The sequence below is a fragment of the Osmerus mordax genome, chromosome 16, assembly GCF_038355195.1.
Source record: "Osmerus mordax isolate fOsmMor3 chromosome 16, fOsmMor3.pri, whole genome shotgun sequence".
NCBI classification, from domain to species: Eukaryota; Metazoa; Chordata; class Actinopteri; order Osmeriformes; family Osmeridae; genus Osmerus; species Osmerus mordax.
The window spans coordinates 170,698-187,539 of NC_090065.1; the positions used below are offsets into that span (position 1 = coordinate 170,698).

Consider the following 16,842-nt stretch of genomic DNA (forward strand, 5'->3'; position numbering starts at 1 on the left):
TTTGTTTGTATGTGTGTGTGTGAGGGTGTGTGTGAGGCTGTGTAAGTGTGTATATAAGTGCGCATGCGTGTGTGTGTATTTGTCCCTCCCCTGCATCCTTACCTCTCACAGACACGGACGGTCCAGGCAGCGATGATCCAGGAGGAGATGGAGAACACCAGGAGCACCGTCCCAGGGCAGATGGTCATCAGCGTCTTCATCACGAAGCGTGTGTTGAAGTTAATCTTGTTGAGCGCCCCGATGCTGCGCGATGAGGCGTCGGTGAACAGTTTGCTGTGCAGCAGCATGACCCTGCCAATCAGGTACAGCCGCAGGAACATGGGGATGGAGAGGATGATGTCCACGTCTGCGTCTGCCACGGAAGGGGTGTAGGTGAAGGCCAGGCGGGCCGTCCAGGTGAACACATACTGGCCAGGGATGGGGTGGATGGCACACACCAGCAGCTCCAGCACAATGAAGAAGATTCGCTCGTACGTCATGGCGATACGCCAGTCATCTGCTCCATTGTCCACCATGAACAGCTGGGGATGAGGAGGAGGGAGGAGGAGGAGGAGGAGGGAGGAGGGAGGAGGGGGGAGGAAAAGAAGGGGAGGGGAGGATGAACAGGAGGAGGAAGCAAAGGAGAGGGAGGGAGGGAGGGGGTGAAGGAGTAAGACAAGATGGGTATACTACATTACTTCATACTACCCTCTGCATAAGGTGTAGGTGACGAGGTGGGAAAGTGAGGAGAGGAGGAGATGAGGATAATATGGAAGGCAAGGAGACGAGGAGATGAGGATAATATGGAAGGCAAGGAGACGAGGAGATGAGGATAATATGGAAGGCAAGGAGACGAGGAGATGAGGATAATATGGAAGGCAAGTAAACGAGGAGATGAGGATAATATGGAAGGCAAGGAGACGAGGAGATGAGGATAATATGGAAGGCAAGGAAACGAGGAGATGAGGATAATATGGAAGGCAAGGAGATGAGGAGATGAGGATAATATGGAAGGCAAGGAGACGAGGAGATGAGGATAATATGGAAGGCAAGGAGACGAGGAGATGAGGATAATATGGAAGGCAAGGAGACGAGGAGATGAGGATAATATGGAAGGCAAGTAAACGAGGAGATGAGGATAATATGGAAGGCAAGGAGACGAGGAGATGAGGATAATATGGAAGGCAAGGAAACGAGGAGATGAGGATAATATGGAAGGCAAGGGGATGAGGATAATATGGAAGGCAAGGAGACGAGGAGATGAGGATCATATGGAAGGCAAGGAGACGAGGATAATATGGAAGGCAAGGAGATGAGGAGATGAGGATAATATGGAAGGCAAGGAGACGAGGAGATGAGAATAATATGGAAGGCAAGGAGACGAGGAGATGAGGATAATATGGAAGGCAAGGAGACGAGGATAATATGGAAGGCAAGGAAACGAGGAGATGAGGATAATATGGAAGGCAAGGGGATGAGGAGATGAGGATAATATGGAAGGCAAGGAGACGAGGAGATGAGGATAATATGGAAGGCAAGGAGATGAGGAGATGAGGATAATATGGAAGGCAAGGAGACGAGGAGATGAGGATAATATGGAAGGCAAGGGGATGAGGAGAAAAAATAGTAGACAGTCTCACCTGTATCTCCCGGGCGTGGTACATTATTATAAGACCAAGCAGTATAACAGTGGAAAGACTGATAAGGCATTTCAGTGCAAATGAGTACGAAGATTCCTGCGGACAGAAGACAAGACAAAAGACATTGTTTAGACACATGGTCAGTTGACATCTGGGGGGTATTCCAGGTAGCAGGTTTAGTGAAAACTTTGAGTTGTTTAACCCTGAAAAGAGGCTTACTCCGAGGTTTCCGTTCCAGAAAGAGAGGTAACGAAACCTTTTGGTAAGTTTCCATGGTAACTTACTCCGTGAAACTAACCTGCTCGCTAGAAGGTTTTCCAGGCCAAACTCTGCGTTTTTATCTATCCCCTCCCTCTTTCTGAGCCTGATAGCGTTGGCAGACTAGGGATATCCTTTCCTGGTTCAGCCAACCGATCTCGAACAAAATTTAATTTGCTTAGTTATACGCTGGGAGAGGATTTTAAGACTGCGATTCGATGTGCTTTAATTCCCTGATGAATACCTAGGTTAACGTTACCGTTTCCCGTCACAATCTGTAATGTATTTTAGCAACATTGTCAGCCCTTAGGCCAACATCGCTAATTTTACTCGCCGTGGACGTGCACTCAGAACTGACCAAATGCTTTTTGGCACTGAAATAAAGACAAATAATTGAAATTGTATTTGGTCTTCTTCATTGCCTACAAATAGAAATCTAACAATGAGTATGTTTATTGGCTATTGTTCCTATAATTTACATGATTCACCTGTGACCATGTACCATCCTGTAACTGGTATTTCAGCAAATCTATTTCAACATTGTAGGGGGTCAATATTAGCCAAACAACTGAAACTAATTCCCCTATGGTTTGAAGGAAGATGGGAAACTGAACAGTGTATTAACATTAACCAAATAATGCCAATACCAATGGAATTACAGTTATTCGACTCTATGGGTTAAATCAGAGCAAGAATGGTCAAAGTAAGGTTAAATAATATAATAATTTAATCATATTGCAAATGAATGAAATCAATGAAGGTTAACTCTTACCTACTCTACCATGATTATTGTAAACTAGAGATAGAAAGCAAGAGGTGAGGAAGAAGGAGTAGGACAAGCCAGAGCTGAGGAGAAGGTCTCAGGAGATCAAGAATCCACAGATGCTTCACAATTCCTTTTATACCCAAAACTACTAATAACACCACAATCTTGACCCTTACTTATCAACATGACTAGCAATGCCACAGTAAGTTACACAATGATATGTGAGAGCCATCAAGTTGAGACTCCATCCAGTAACTCCAGATTTTACCATATGAGAGGTGGGGGCAGGTTTACATTTACATTTAGTCATTTAGCAGACGCTCTTATCCAGAGCGACTTACAGTAAGTACAGGGACATACCCCCCGAGGCAAGTACATTTACATTTACATTTAGTCATTTAGCAGACGCTCTTATCCAGAGCGACTTACAGTAAGTACAGGGACATTCCCCCGAGGCAAGCAGGGTGAAGTGCCTTGCCCAAGGACACAATGTCATTTTTGCATGGCCAGGAATCGAACTGGCAACCTTCTGATTACTAGCCCGCTTCCCTAACCGCTCAGCCAGGCTATCAACCCTTAGGTTGATAGCCTTACAAGATCAGCCTTTATTCTTCTGCCCTAAGTACATCATCTCTTGGTCAAAATAGAAATTCAGCAAATTCAACAATTAATATTGATATAGATTATTGTTTCTACAATTAACATCACCTGTTACATGCATCCTCCTGTAACTGGTGTTCCAGTAAATCTTTTTCAAGATTATCCTTTATTCTTCTACCCTAAGTAGGCCTACACCATCTCTTGGTCAGTTTTTGGCATTTCTTCATGAGGTGCAATTTGTACAACTCATTTACTTGTAACTGGGAATACATGGGATTGCATTACATTTCACAGTTCCACATGCAGAATTCACCTGCCATTAAATGAACATATCACTGTATACTGCATCCATGCTCTGTTCAACAGGATCAGAATGTGCAAATCGTTTTTTATATTCATTATTCTCATAATGTCAGTGTAACTGACAATTCCACACAAGCCTGTAAATAAAAGTACATGGAGAGAGAACTACCAGTGGCTACCATACATAATTCTCTGCATCCATTTTCTGCGGCAGCAGTCAATGTCTCTTCGTCATCTTAATCATCATCGTCATCATCCTTTGATGAAAATATTAAGCAAATTACCAGAACTGCATTTTTCCATCTACATAATATAGTCAATATAGCCAAAATACAAAAATTCCTGTATTTTGTAGCAATTCAATGAGGGGATCCCTCATTGAATTGCTCCTCCCAAGGTTTCTTCAATTTTTTCTCCTGCAGTGAGTTTTTCTGGGAGTTTTTCCTTGTCTTCCTTGAGGGTTTAGGTTGGTTGAGGGGCAGTTCTATGGGCGTATGTGAACCCCTCGACATGCTTGTGTGTAAAAAGGGCTATACAAATACATTTTGATTTGATTTGATTTGAAAAGCATTCTGTTGGGGGAAACTGCTATTACAAGTTGAAATAGACACTAATTGATATTTACTTTGTATCATGGGGATATATGATTAAAACCAAGGTGACTTCGAGGCTACAATCACAAGCGTATAGCTTAAGCAAAATATGTCTTACATGTTTGTAGTATGTTTTTATATTTAATATAACATTGAACATGCTATTTTATTAAGTCTCCCACTTTTTCTTCTGTAATATTAACGGTATGGACTGGCTATTACATCAAATGTATGCATTGACTTGGCAGTTTGTCTCCCACGCCAATTGTATACGCTGCTACAGCCGTGTTGCTTTTTTTCCGTAATATGTGCTCAGATTGAACACAAAATAAAACTTATATCTGAAGTGTGGTGAAGTAGGACAAGGTTTTTTGTTGCTGGGTGCCATGGTTGATCCCAGTATCGGAGCTCCATTGATGTTGGCTTTTAATAGTTCTCATGCGCGCGCTTAACTCAGAGTTGACGTACTCCGAGTTGAGTTAACAAATTCAAATCAGCTTTTCTGGAACCGAGTTTTCAGAGTTTCCAATTTTAAAGTAACTCAACTCAGAGTTCAGGGTTAGGCTCAGAGTTTGTTAAACCCGCTACCTGGAATACCCCCCTGGTGAATTGGTGACTTTGTTGTTTTGTCTTTCTACAAGAGGAAAGCCAAACAACATGTCCTCTAGGAAGGGGAGTGGCGTATAACATGTATAACATGTCCTCTATGGAGGGAGGGGTGTATAACATGTAAAGAAGAGGGGCATATAACATGTATAACATGTCCTCTATGGAGGGAGGGGCATATAACATGTATAACATGTCCTCTATGGAGGGAGGGGCATATAACATGTATAACATGTCCTCTATGGAGGGAGGGGCATATAACATGTATAACATGTCCTCTATGGAGGGAGGGGTGTATAACATGTATAACATGTCCTCTATGGAGGGAGGGGCATATAACATGTATAACATGTCCTCTATGGAGGGAGGGGTGTATAACATGTATAACATGTCCTCTATGGAGGGAGGGGTGTATAACATGTATAACATGTCCTCTATGGAGGGAGGGGTGTATAACATGTAAAGAAGAGGGGCATATAACATGTATAACATGTCCTCTATGTGGAGGTGAGGAAGTCTTGCGCCAGACAGAGCCTTTGGGTTTGTGTTTAGGGGCTGGATGTCTTGGGGAAAAGGCACGGCTCAGTGCATGTCCCCTCTGTTGGGATGATAAATCAGTTTAATGTCCGAAGAGTAAAACCTGCTATGGAAATTATGGCTGCAATCGCATTCCCGATTCCAACTACAACAACAACTGGAATCATTGCTCATAATCATTCTCAGAGATAGCAGCGGCCATAACTCAGGTTGTTGAGAGTGACAGGACATCTAATGGGTTGAAGACGTATTGATGTTTTTTGAGGGAAGAATGTGTGTGAGCTATCCAGAATATCAACCATTACATAGACCAGTCACACCTCTACACACACACATACGGTGACAGGCGGAGAGCAAATTAGGAGATGTATTTTTAGATCATTTAGATTGCTTTGCCCCCAGGTCTTTGCTAGTCAGTCTAATGGCTGACTGCTGGATGGAGGACCATGTAGAATAACATGGAGTCAACTAATGGACAAGGATATACAGCCACCAAGCTCTGTCTTTTCTCCTCCTCCTCCCCCCCCTCCCCTCTGTCTCTGTCTCCTCCAACACTAAATGTGTCTACTGTGACTAGGTTGTCACGTTTGCAGAAACACTCTTTCCATAACACAAGACACCCCCCTGCCCCTTCTGCCCTCCTACTGAACAGTTCACTTACCTTAGTATAAACCCCCCAGGACAGCTCAGTCTCTGTTACCATGACGACAATCCCGAACATCCCGAAGATAAGCGCGTAGTCGCTCAGTCTCTTGCGCTTCTCAAACAGCGCCCTCCGGTGGCCCAGCTTGTAGCCAATGTCCTTGTTCTTCTTCTGGGGGGCCCCGCCCCCCTCCCTGACCAGGCTCTCATTGGACGCCTTGCTGGGGTCCTCACCGTTGCCCTTGGAGACCACCACCTCCAGGCCGGAGCTGTGCAGTGTCTGCAGGGGCTGTGTCTCGGCGTCCAGCTCAGCCAGGTGGCGCCCGGAAGACGCCACGCTCCCCAGGGGTCTCACCACGCCGCCATTGTACTTACAGGTGTTCATGGCTATCTGGGGGAGGCGGCCACTGCTCTGGGACAGGGAGGGCTGGGACCCCGCATGGCTCTTCTGCTGCTCAGGAGCACCCTGGAGGGGTCAGGGGCAGATGTTGGACAGGTCAGGTTACTTAACTCAAAAGAAAGAAAACCAAAGACACCATGTGGCAGTCCAGTCAGTCTACCTGTCCCTTGGTCTTGCAGACGGTTACATTCCCCTAGTTCAAGGCACAGAAACAACTGCAATGTGACGGGTTTTCATATTTGTAATCGATGTGCTGGCACTCAATTAGTTTTCTATGGAAGCCAGATCCCAAAGTAATCCTTGGACCTTGGTAACACTACCCCTCACAATCCGAAAGTACTACCACCTCACAAACAAACATATTCAGTCATCCTTGATAAGACTAAAGGCCGAATTATACTTCTCCGTTTTTACGGAGACGGACACAGGGAACGCCCTCTCCGACGAGGAATTCCCTCTCCGTGCCCTCTCCGAGCCCCTTGGAGAGCTCTACGTGCACCTCCTGATTTTCCTGACTATCCGTCTGTCCGTCCGTCATTTTACGGATACCCCTTGGCTGTGATTGGTCCGTATTGAGAACCGCTTGCGGCGGGGGCGGGGTTGCCATGATAAACAGGACGAACAGAATCCTTTGACCGCCATTGCTGTAAGTTTTTACAATTCTTATTTCAGCTAAACAGTACATGTAAATCAGCATCTGAATTAAAATGTGAAGAGAAATGGGCTGTGTAGTTGCTGAAAATGTGCGTATTTTATTGATGAAACGGCTAATTTGTACATTTGCTCCGACTTCTCGATAACCTAGGTAAATAAACACTCGACGACGACTTACAAAAAACCGTTGCGCCACATACTCTTCTGGCGGTGAATTGTTTTCAGCACCCACAGCCTTCGGAGTACTATAAATTCAACCAATCCGTCCGACTCCGTCCGTCCGTCTGTCCGTAACGGAGTCGGAGAACTATAATTCGGCCTTAACAACTCACACCCCTTACAATCCAAAAGAACTAGGAGTCATCCTATGTAGCTTAAAGGGCCAGTGTGCTAAATTCATAGTGAAGGATTGAACTTCTGGAATCCTGCTTATTCATATCTTCAGGCCATCACAGGGTTAGGGTCAGAGTTAGGAACATAGGAACTGGACAGCATGCACCACAACCTCTTCTACCCTCCTCTCCCCCTACCCTCCTCCTTTCCTCCTCCTCTCTCCTCTCTTCTTCTCCATCTCCAACTCTCTTCCCCGTGTCCTCCTTCTCTTCTCCTCTCCTCCCTCCTTCTCCCCTACCCTCCTCCTCTCCTCCCTCTTCTTTTCTTCCTTTCCTCCTCCTCTCTTCCTCCTCTCTTCTTCCTCTCGTCCTCCTCTCGTCCCCCCTACATTCCCCTCCACTCCCCTATTTACATTTACATTTTACATTTAGTCATTTAGCAGACGCTCTTATCCAGAGCGACTTACAGTAAGTACAGGGACATTCCCCCGAGGCAAGTAGGGTGAAGTGCCTTGCCCAAGGACACAACGTCAGTTGGCATGACCGGGAATCGAACTGGCAACCTTCGGATTACTAGCCCGACTCCCTCACCGCTCAGCCAACTGACTCCCTCCCCTATTTCCCCTTCCACACCCCTCCACCTCCCTTCCCAACCCTCACACAGCAAACACTAACCCTGACCCTCACACATGCTCCCATCCAGGACATGGGCCTTGCATGGCATCTCCGCCACTGTCGGTGTGTCAGTGCATACATACATTTAGTCATTTAGCAGACGCTAAATGACATACATACATACAACCTTCGTAGATCTATCACACGGAATGAACTAATAAACAGCTCTGGTTTGCAGAGTGAGGAAGGGAGGAAGAGAAAAAGGGAGACATGCTGGAGACAGAGAAAGACAAAGAAGGTAAGAGAAAGGGAGGGAGGAATGCAGACAGATAAAGACACACAGAGAGTAGAAGTGAAACAAAGAGAGCAAAACCTGGAGATGCTGTATGGAGATTTGAAGACTTTGTTTCCCTCTGCCTTCATAACATCCAGAATGACACATCTCTACCTTTATTCTAATTTGGAGGAACAGGTGCAAATCTTTAGACTGATAATCAGCCTTACAGTCCAAGACAGCTCCCAGCAGGTGCCAGAGCTGCGAGTCCAAAAGGGACATCAGACATGAAAGAAGACATATCTCCTACTGTGTCTCCTACCTGTCTCCTATCCTGTCTCCTATCCTGTCTCCTTAACCTGTCTCAAACCTTAAGCATAGCCAGGCGTAGCCATGTCAACACAGGCTGGCCCAGTAAACAAGAACGTCTCTATCTCCATCAGTCTCTCCCTCTGTCTTTTTCCTTCTCTGGGCCCATTAACTACTTTAATTTCCATATCAGGCATACTACCCTCTGTTCTACTTCACGAAACACAATATATTAGAAATGGCAGGAAATTATCATCCCTCCCCCACTCTGCATAAGAGCCTCCGGCCTTTACTGCCCCTCTCCCCCAGTCCTACCCCACCATACCTTACTGCCCCTCTCCCCCAGTCCTACCCCACCATACCTTACTGCCCCCTCCTCACCCTCCTCACCTCCCAGCCTGCGGCCACAGTCTGATAGGGGTTTAAAGAGCTGTTGTTCTGAAAGCCTGAGGGTATTTTCCTGTCTATATTTAAAAGGTTTTTCACTTAAGAGCAGAAGGGAAGTATAGGGTTAGGGTTAACCCTAAGGGAAGTATCGAGAAAGAGAGAAGGAGGAGGACACGGCTGTTACCAGGGAAGAAGGAAGAGTTAACACAAAGAACGCCAGGGCTTCCATTAGGGGTTAAAACTCAGAGGCACTTTCAGCTGAACAACGACAAGCACCAAGTAAATATACTTTCACACGCACCACGTAAATATACTTTCACACGCACCACGTAAATATACTTTCACACACACGCACCACGGAAATACTCTCACACACACAGACGGATGCACACCAATACACACACACACAGATGCATGCAAACACACACACACAGATGCATGCAAACATACACACACACAGATGCATGCAAACACACACACACACACAGATGCATGCAAACACACACACACAGATGCATGCAAACACACACACACAGATGCATGCAAACACACACACACACAGATGCATGCAAACACACACACACAGATGCATGCAAACATACACACACACAGATGCATGCAAACACACACACACACAGATGCATGCAAACACACACACACACAGATGCATGCAAACACACACACACACAGATGCATGCAAACACACACACACAGGGTATTGTAGTATTGTTAGAACGAGAACCCCAAAAAACAGATAGAATGTAGATAGATACTAAATAGATATTTTTTTTCTTTAACTAGGTACAGACTGTGTTTTCCCATTGACATGATAATGGTGTACTTCAGATTCACCCTCCCACTCTCACATGCACACACACGTGCACACACATACATAACATAAACACACGTACACACACACACATACACACAAAAAAGCTATTTATTACGCCTGGGACACACTGGCTGCGAAGCGCCTGGAAGCGCCCAGAAACGTCACTCTCGGCTACGATCGGCTACGACTGGCTGAAGGCTGTTCACACCAGACGCGCATTTCTCCGCGCCGGTCACCCAGTCTTTCAGCTCCTCTAAAGTTGTCGTCAGCACAGATCCAACAGCCGCCCCAACAGAATCCTAGAATTTATCCTTATTTATGTTGTCCTTGGTGCTGGGGGGTCATACAACTCCATAAACTTTTCAACCTCCAGAATTTATATAATGTCCATCTCCCTTGAATTTCTCTAACTGATTTTTTAGACCGACTTGGGGGGTTCTCTCTCGGTATGTGAGCAAAATGTTTGTTAAAATCTTAATAACATGGTTTTTTATTCAAATATATCAACTACTGTAATGTTGTGTATTTTATCCTTCTGCAGCCGATTTCTCAAGCGTCTCGCGAAAACATGCGACCAGCTGCCGAAACAATCGCTACAGAGCGCGAGCAATCGCAGCCCTTCGCAGCCTGTGGCCGGTCCAATTTGATAACATGGGCGCTGAAAGAAAACAGGCGGCACTTCCAGGCGCTTTGCAGCTAATCGCAGCGCTTCGCAGCCAGTGTGTCCCAGGCGTTAGAGTTTTTTCCTATTGCTCACACACAAAAATGTCAAATAACACACAGTTAGTGAAACCTGACACTCAAGGAGCAAAACAGCAGCCAAGATGTGCACAACTATAAGCACATTCTCAGCCTCACAGTATTTGCAAAACACTACACACAGGGCCTCGTACGTACATTCGCAAACGTAGCGTTATTAGCGCCATGGCCAACCCACAGATTGCGCACGCTGTGATACTTCAGTTTACGTCGTATTTACGAAACCTGCAGGTCATCGGGTAATCATCGCCTTTCTCCGCCCAATATAGGCCTACCATACATTGCGAGCATTTAAACGCGCAATTGAATGCGCCTCCTTCTCTCTTTCTATCATGGATCAGCCACCAAAGTCAAAACAGCGATGACTGTTTGAAGTGATCCTGATGCCAATATTTGGAATATAGCGAGGAGTTTAACAACTGCTGGAATGGAATGTGAACACTGAGTCGGAGATTCAATGTCATCTTTGATTTATTCCATTACCTGTAATATTGCATGGCTGCTTAATCTGTAACGCGTAATGATTTTGTGTACCCAACTAAAAAAGTGTGATCCTTGTGGCAAAAATCCTTTGGCCTCTGTTTAGTTTAGTTTATTTCGTTTATTTTTTATAGGGACAGTGCACATTAATCAACGTTTCAGTAAAAGTGCCGGTTTTAGCCACTCGGCTCATTTCACGCAGTCCCTGGGCAGGTTATTAAAAACAGTTACAATACAAACAATTATAAAACAATGATCACATGCAGGGCAACATAGGACAAGCACATAGCACACAGATAGAACAACATAGAACAAAAAGCTTTGTCTTGCTCGGGTTACGGCTGGCATTTCACCAGGAGGCATATGCGCATCCGGGTTTACGCCTGCTTTTAACAGGCGGAGAATTTTCACCGCAAAATAGAGGTGCGCTTTCACAGGCGGTTTTTGTACATACCGCGGAATACATAATTAGGCGCACTTTACGCATCCCCTCCCATCACTTTATGGGAAACTCCCACTTTCCCCTTGACCTTCCGGTGAATGCATATGCATGACACGGAAAAGCGCAATTTGCCATTTTCAGTTCCCGCGACAGGCAGTCTGCGCTTTTACCGCAGTGCGGCATGTTTGTACATACCTCGCCATGCTTTTACGTGCAAATTGCGAAACAAATACGCCTGAAGTGGGCGCAAAAGCGTTAGTACAGGAGGCCCACAGTGTTTGGCAAATCACTAAACACACTTTTCTACATTAGACACAGAAATATAAGATTCTGTCACTTACGTAAGTGTCCCTTTTCATTCTATAGAAGCCTTAGTGCTTTGGTGGACTCCAACATGGCCCTGACTAGATCAATACTGTTGTCTGCCAGAAGCTAAACACAGAACTAAGATACATTATTGACCTGACATAACTTGGCGACCAACACAGAAATTACCAACTTAATGAATGTGGATCATTTGTTAAGCAAAGCGTCTATGAGGGAGCTGCGCTGAGAGTTACAATTGCAGGTTACACACAAAGGTTGAAAACAGACGCCATAAACAACAACCTGTCCACCCTGACACTGTGGGGCCTGATGCAGGGGAACACCCTGACACTGTGGGGCCTGATGCAGGGGAACACCCTGACACTGTGGGGCCTGATGCAGGGGAACACCCTGACACTGTGGGGCCTGATGCAGGGGAACACCCTGACACTGTGGGGCCTGATGCAGGGGAACACCCTGACACTGTGGGGCCTGATGCAGGGGAACACCCTGACACTGTGGGGCCTGATGCAGGGGAACACACTGAGGCTGAGTGAGGCTGTTTGAAGCTGTGTGAGGCTGTTTGAGGCTGTGCGAGGCTGTGTGAGGCTGTTTGAGGCAGTGTGCATCTGTGTAAGGCAGTGTGAGGCTGTGTGAGTCTGATTGAGGCTGTGTGAGGCAGTTTGGTGTTGTGTGAGGCTGTTTGAGGTAGTGTGAGGCCTGATGCAGGGGAACACACTGAGGCTGAGTGAGGCTGTTTGAAGCTGTGTGAGGCTGTTTGAGGCTGTGCGAGGCTGTGTGAGGTAGTGTGAGGCAGTGTGAGGCTGTTTGGGGCTGTGTGAGGCTGTTTGAGGTAGTGTGAGGCAGTGTGAGGCTGTTTGGTGCTGTGTGAGGCTGTTTGAGGTAGTGTGAGGCTGTTTGGTGCTGTGTGAGGCTGTTTGAGGTAGTGTAAGGCAGTGTGAGGCTGTTTGGTGCTGTGTGAGGCTGTTTGAGGTAGTGTGAGGCAGTGTGAAGCTGTTTGGTGCTGTATGGAGGCTGTTTGGTGCTGTGTGAGGCTGTTTGGTGTTGTGTGAGGCTGTTTGAGGTAGTGAGGCAGTGTGAGGCTGTTTGGGGCTGTGTGAGGATGAGCAGCAGACTGAGCAGCAGGCTCGGGGCAGCAGAGGAAACTCCAGCTCTCTCAGTGTTTAACTGAACTGGAAGGAACCCATTCTGCTTGTATTGAGCCTTTAAATGACACAGCCAGTGTGTGTGTGTTCTTTGTGTACGTGTAGGGTGTTTGTGTGTGTGTATTTTCTGTGTGTGGACAATGTGTGTATGCATGTGTTCTGAATGCATCTTCTGCATGAGGATGTGTATGTGTGGCCCTGGATGTAACAGTGTGGAATGTCATTCACATCAGAACCAGAAGCGGTTTACCTCGGCAGCCCTCGGTTCACACAAGCACAAAGACAGCCTCCACTCTCCATAGCAACAAACACGGAACACAAATCTATTTCAGTGCAGAAGTGGAGCTCTTAATGCACTGGACTGAAACCTGGGTTATGGTTAGGCAAAACACACATCAATTATTAAGCTGCCTTTTTGGTCACACTTACGGACATCTTGTAGCAGTGTCCGACTGTACTTTTTCCCACCTGTACTAGGGCTAGGACAAGGTTAGGGCTAGGCCAGGGCTAGGGCAGGGCTAGGGCAGGGCTAGGCCAGGGCTAGGGCAGGGCTAGGCCAGGGCTAGGGCAGGGCTAGGGCAGGGCTAGGGCTAGGGCAGGGCTAGGGCAGGGCTAGGGCAGGGCTAGGGCAGGGCTAGGGCTAGGGCTAGGGCAGGGCTAGGGCAGGGCTAGGGCAGGGCTAGAGCAGGGCTAGGGCAGGGCTAGGGCAGGGCTAGGGCAGGGCTAGGGCTGGTGATCATGCTATGGCCAATCTCCGGTGTTTGCCAAGCGACATCAGAAAGCAGCTTCTCAAAAACCCTAGCCTCAACTAGCCCCAGCACTAGCTCTCCCTACCTTCAGAGGGAAACCTCCAGATGGAAGTACTGACAGCACAATGGCAGCATGGGAGCTTTCAGTGCACAATATCACACCGGCGTCAACACAGCCTCTAAAGTTTCAGGCTATGGGGCAGGACATTGTAATTGTATACACATTATCAGTCTTCACTGTCACAAGTGTTTTGTTTAAGGGATTACTGACAGGCCAGTAGACTCATTAAGATACTGTCAGGAAGCTACACAGAAGCATGAACAGATCCCACTTTGCTGTTATAACCATGTTACAACCATCTTACAACCATGTTATGACCATGTCTGCTGTTTTTAATCATATTTGTAAACCATTTCTACAACCATTTCTTTAACCCTGTCTATAAACATGTATCTAAGCATGTCTATAACTACTACAAGCATTTCTATAACCATGTATATTACAGATGTTTTCAAAGTAGAATGCATAATTCAGATGAGCACAGATAATACTTGTAATTATAAATATTCAATTTTAAGATTATAGCTGATATTTGGATCAGGATGATTTCCTGCACCTTCCTGCACTGTCACAGTTTCTGCAATTGTTTGTCAGAAAAGCAAACAACACATGCCAAACAGTTGCAGCTTGGGACAGCTAGCTGGGGACAGGTAGGTGGGGACAGCTAGGTGGGGACAGCTAGCTGGGAACAGCTAGCTGGGAACAGCTAGGTGGGGACAGCTAGGTGGGGACAGCTAGGTGGGGACAGCTAGGTGGGGACAGGTAGGTGGGGACAGGTAGGTGGGGACAGGTAGCTAGGGACAGCAGCTTGTTGTGGGGTTTCAGCACACGGACAAATGCATCTGCTGCTTTACTGCTTTTACAAACACGAAGGCGTCCGGTATTTTATCTTTATTTTATCTTTATTGCATCTTTGCAATAACATCTTAGATTTTCTGTAACATCTTAGATTTGCTGTAAGATTCTTGATTTGCTATGACGTTTTAGATTTGCTATAACATCTATTGTCTATAATGTCCTAGATTTGCTGTAAATACTAGATCTGCTGTGTGAGCAGTCATATCAGTCATCCTAAGGCAGGGAACACCTAGATACAGGGTTTACAGTGTAGGCTTGCTGTTAGTCACACCAAGGTACACACAGTACTTAATAGTGTAAGTAATAGTGACATGGTCACTTCTGAATCAAGCTGTTCATATCTATATTAGATCAAACCTGATTGTGTCTAAGATCTATTTATTCCCCAGACACTTTGAGACAGGGGAAAGTAATTCCATCCTTTTTAATAGAACAAAAATATAAACATTTTCCAAAATAGAAGATATAAGCAAGTGTGTGAATGTGTGTGTGAGATGTCCCTTAAATACTAAAATAGAAAGAGAAGAGAGTGCATGCGTGGGGGTGCATTGTGGTTTGGTCTGTGCCTTCAGAAGCAGCAGAGCCCTAACTAGCAGAGGCGGAACTGGATACTCTCAACCAACGATACGTTCCATGCCTGTGAAATTGCGTGCGCAAACACAGAGAAACACACACCCAAGCAGCCCCGTCACATACACGCTGGTACAGAAAACCCTGTGACAGGCGTGGCTGTATGGAACAGGAATGTTGGAAGGTTATACTGCTCTGCATAATAGACCGTCACTTACATTATATTCACGTATTGCATAAGCTGATTACCTTATGGTGGTCGATGCGGATCCTTTCCTCGCCTTTATGTGGGCTCTCCGGCCACAAGTGATAACCGGAGCCGTAGTTGGGGCTGCTGCCGCTGCTGCACGTCGCAGACAAGCTCGCCGCGTACGCCCGCGTCTTCAGACTGGGGTCGGCTGAGAGAGGCTGGCTTGTGCTCCCCGGCTTAATGCGCTCTTGTTGCTCACAGTGCCGCGGGCGCGGAGGACATATCCCCGGTGAGGTGTGCTGCTGCTGTTGCTGTTGCAGCGCTGGAGCCAGGCTGCTCCTACATGGCTCCCCGGAGCCACTGGCGCAGGAGCTGATCGGCAAGCTGCTTCCCACGAGCTGCAGCTGCTGCGCTCGTAGCTGAGGAAGGTGTTGCTGCTGCAGCGGGTCCACGGGCTGGGACTCGAATGCGCGGAGATTAGCCGGGGTTGACTCACATGCATTTATAGCGCGCCCTTTCTGCCAGTTAGCAGGGCTCGCCTCGGGGGAGGGGTCCCCGTGCTGAAGTCTAAAATGACTCTGCTGCTGCCTCTGGTCGCGGTGCCCGCCTCCGCCTCCTCTGCAGTGTTCCACGATGTTCGCCTGTTGGTAATTACTGCTTTGGAAATGATCCCCGCTGTTCGATTCCTGCAAAAACAGCAGAGAGGTCGACGGCGGCGGAGGCAAAGATGGGGAGGGCTGCGGCGGGAGAAGAGTGAGGGGATGGCGCTGAAGAGAAACGCTGGCTTCCTCGGAAAAACTGCAGTGGCAGCTCTGAAAAACAGGCTGCGACGGCTGAGAGCTGGTTGCGGCCCAAAGGTTCTGTTGCAGGTGTGGGTGCTGCCCGGCGGATCTGCCGCTCTGCTGTGAAGGTCGCTCGGGGATGTTGTAGCTCGCGAGAGGCAGCGGGTCGCCGTGTTGCGGCGGACAAGCAGTGATACCTCTCCGTGAAGGCTGGCTCACACACGGCAGCTCCTGGTGGTTCTGGCGGTTCGTGGCAGTGCTGGAGCGTTCTCTATGAGACGAGGGTGGGGGTGGCAGGCTGTAGACTGGGTTAGGGTCTCGGTTCTGCGCGCTATCTCGCTCTTCGTTTGGTGTAAGTTGCTGATGGACAGCCCCCGCGTACCGATGCCGCATCCCCCTAATTGACGCGTTCTGCTGTGGTTGTGCCTTTGCCTGGCAAAACTCCGACACCCGCTCATCGCGATCAGTCCCAGCAGAATACAGCCTTGAATCATTGGTAGGTTTGGCCAGGTCCACGTCACGGCATGTCCAGAACGGCGCCTTCTTTACACCACGGGTCCATATTATGCACGGTTCACGCGCAGTGAATAGGCGTAGCCTATATCCAATAGGAGATGTGTTAAACACAGAGAATCAACGTTTTGAAATCCCATTACCTATAATGAAATTCAGCAATAAATTAAATCCTTGCAATCTTTGCAATAGCCTATCCCTCACTCACGTCACCACCCACAGTAAACAAGCAGCAATCA

General features: G+C 47.2%; 1 protein-coding gene across 1 annotated transcript in view; it reads right to left on the bottom strand.

Moving 5' to 3' along the window:
- kcnn1a (potassium intermediate/small conductance calcium-activated channel, subfamily N, member 1a) overlaps positions 1-16,483 on the bottom strand; it is a 28,657-nt gene extending 12,174 nt beyond the window's left edge. The window contains exons 1-4 of the mRNA XM_067252576.1: positions 15,368-16,483; positions 5,944-6,390; positions 1,620-1,715; positions 103-521 (exon numbers count right to left, since the gene is read on the bottom strand). Of these exons, the coding sequence (XP_067108677.1) occupies positions 103-521; positions 1,620-1,715; positions 5,944-6,390; positions 15,368-16,483 (2,078 nt within the window). The remainder of the gene's footprint in view (positions 1-102; positions 522-1,619; positions 1,716-5,943; positions 6,391-15,367) is intronic.
- Positions 16,484-16,842: the final 359 nt, after the last annotated feature.